The sequence below is a fragment of the Mirounga leonina genome, unplaced genomic scaffold, assembly GCF_011800145.1.
Source record: "Mirounga leonina isolate KUSES-001 unplaced genomic scaffold, KU_Mleo_1.0 Mir_125, whole genome shotgun sequence".
NCBI classification, from domain to species: Eukaryota; Metazoa; Chordata; class Mammalia; order Carnivora; family Phocidae; genus Mirounga; species Mirounga leonina.
The window spans coordinates 68,914,799-68,917,310 of NW_023270305.1; the positions used below are offsets into that span (position 1 = coordinate 68,914,799).

The window sequence follows — 2,512 nt, forward strand, 5'->3', positions numbered from 1 at the left end:
GACAGACTCGGGCTTAACAAGTTCCATCAAGAAGCCTCCTCGTTTACAGAGCACAGCTAGCAGGCAACACGCACAGGAACTCCACTGTGGTCGCCTCATTCTACGGAGGAGGCCACGGAGTCCCAAGGGCGCAAAACGAGCTGCCTCTGCGTTAGTAAAGGGCAAAGCCCCAGAAGCCTACGTTTCATACCGAGACGGCCCGGGTGCCTCCGGGACCGAGCAGCGGAGGACCGCAGTGAGAACCAGGCACGCGCTGACTCTCCCGGCCTCCAGCCAGAGTCACGTGACGGGGGGGCGGGCTCCAGGCCTGGAGGAAGCGGAAGTCCGACAAGCGGTTGGGGTGAAGCCCTCCCCCGGAAGTCACGCCTCTTTCCGGAGCCTGCTCCCGGAAGTGCTGGTGTTTGTGGCGGGCGTGATGGCTTCAAGGTTACTTCGCGGAGTTGGAGCGCTGGCCGCGCAGGCCCTTAGGGCCCGCGGTCCCAATGGAGTCGCCGCGGTGCGCACCATGGCATCTGGAGGTACTCGGCCCGCCCGGCGCGTCAGGGACCGGCACCGTTGCCCTCCCGGGGTGGTGCCAGGGCAGCGAAGCGGGGCGGGCCGTTCAGCTCCTCGGGGCCCCAGTGACTGCTCCGGGGCCCTGAATGCCTCAGGCTCGGCGGGCTTCTCCCTGTTATTCCTGGCCGCTTGTGCTGCCGCGCACCGAACTGACCCCCGCTCCGGAAGAATCCTAAACTGAGGCGCCGGGTGACCTTGGGGGACAGGGGTTGCAACCGGGATGCGGAGAGGCTAAGCTGCGCTTCAGAGCCGCGCTCACCTCAAGTTGGACGAACCCCAGTAGGACTCTGACTTCCTTTTAGAAAAAATGTGTAGAAATATTGGTCTCCGTGGTTGAAGGAAGAAAAGATTACCCTGTGCTGCCGCTTTTGGGGATCGTGACAGTGGTTCTTAGGAGACAGTGTGTTTGAGTAGCCCTTAGGAGCTTGTAAATTATATGTAAACGTTCGTGTATAATGCATTTTTCGTCTTGATAATTCAGACATCATAATTCACGTTTTTTTCCCTTAGGTGGTGTTCCTACTGATGATGACCAGGCGACTGGGCTGGAGAGGGAGGTCATGATGGCTGCACGGAAAGGACTGGTGAGAAGCTCCTTTCTGAGCCTTCTCTGGAGTTCATGGTCTTGGGTGATGGGATCAGAACGGTCTCCTCTCTGGTAGCATTTGAGATAGGGAACCTGATTTGTGTGGGAACAGTACCACTAGCCTTTGGAGGGCAGGGATCATTTGGCATAATGGCTTACTTCTTTTTCAGGACCCATACAATATGCTAGCCCCAAAGGCAGCTTCAGGCACTAAGGAAGACCCTAATTTAGTCCCATCTATCACCAACAAGCGAATAGTGGGCTGCATTTGTAAGTACCTCACCACTATTTTTTTGTCCATTTGTTTAATGTATTCTATACAGGATGTCAGTAAGATGTTTCAAATCTTTTGTGTGTATGGTGTGTGTGTGTGTGCGTGTGCATGTGTGTAAAGGGGATATGTGTGTAAATGAGTTATTCTAAGGGTCCCCTGGCCCTTTCAAACTTCATTAACCTTCATTAATTAAGTAGGTTGTCCTTACTCTAAAGAGGCATAGAACATCAGTAATACCAGCTCATTGGGGATGCAGCATGAAGGAGTATTCATCCAGAAAATATTTATTCTACTTCTTTGCCAGATACCATTTTAGGCACTAGGGCTATATATCAGAATGGACTATGCTTTGGGATTCTACATAGGCAGAACTACTCTTAGAACCTAATAGTGACTCTGATGTGAGCCCATAAGTAAACTCAGGGCCTCATTTCTTCATCTGAAAAGTGGGGAAGGAGAGAGCTTGAATTGATCTCTTAAGATGTCAGCCATAACTTTGTGTCTTAGAGGTGTCTGAGGAGGAGGTTAATATTGAAAGTCTCCACTTCTAGGTTGGATGGACTTCAACCACCTTTTCCCTTTCAGGTGAAGAGGACAATAGTACCGTCATCTGGTTCTGGCTGCACAAAGGCGAGGCCCAGCGATGCCCTAGCTGTGGAACCCATTACAAGCTGGTGCCTCACCAGCTGGCCCACTGAGCCTTTGCACTAACTTACTCAAAATGTGCTGTGAAGTTTCTTCTTTCCAATAAAGACTAGCCATTGTGTTGGCTCCTTCTCCCATAGTTGGCTGGTCTTATTTCTATCCTTTATTTTTTGGGAGGCATGGATTCTTACATTGGGAATAGCTATCTGTTAATATTATTTTGCCATCCATGTGCTTGTGTATGCCGAGATTGACAATCCCATAATACAATGATTGGGACCATCTGCTATGGGGAAAGCATGGGCTATGGCATCAGGCCGACTGGACTTGTAATACTGGCTCCATCATTTAGCTTTGTCACTGGGAGCATGCCCTCTGAGGGTAGGTTACATCTTCAAAACAAACAAACCAACCTTGTGAGGTGTTAGAAGTAATAACGTAATATAAAGAGC

At 50.8% G+C, this 2,512-nt stretch overlaps 1 protein-coding gene across 1 annotated transcript; it reads left to right on the plus strand.

Moving 5' to 3' along the window:
- The first annotated feature begins 369 nt into the window (after positions 1-369).
- Positions 370-2,199, plus strand: LOC118008215 (cytochrome c oxidase subunit 5B, mitochondrial). The gene is made up of 4 exons (XM_035001716.1): positions 370-518; positions 1,066-1,139; positions 1,312-1,411; positions 2,001-2,199. The coding sequence occupies exons 1-4, from the start codon at positions 416-418 to the stop codon at positions 2,111-2,113; spliced, it is 390 nt and encodes a 129-aa protein (XP_034857607.1). The 5' UTR covers positions 370-415; the 3' UTR covers positions 2,114-2,199.
- Positions 2,200-2,512: the final 313 nt, after the last annotated feature.

What these genes read in the sequence shown, in the direction of transcription:
- LOC118008215 (XM_035001716.1), top strand. Translation starts at nt 416, where the DNA reads ATGGCTTCAAGGTTACTTCGCGGAGTTGGAGCGCTGGCCGCGCAGGCC. An exon ending in TGGCTGCACGGAAAGGACTG is followed by an intron (nt 1,140 to 1,311) that starts GTGAGAAGCTCC and finishes CTTCTTTTTCAG; the next exon opens with GACCCATACAATATGCTAGC. An exon ending in GCGAATAGTGGGCTGCATTT is followed by an intron (nt 1,412 to 2,000) that starts GTAAGTACCTCA and finishes TTTCCCTTTCAG; the next exon opens with GTGAAGAGGACAATAGTACC.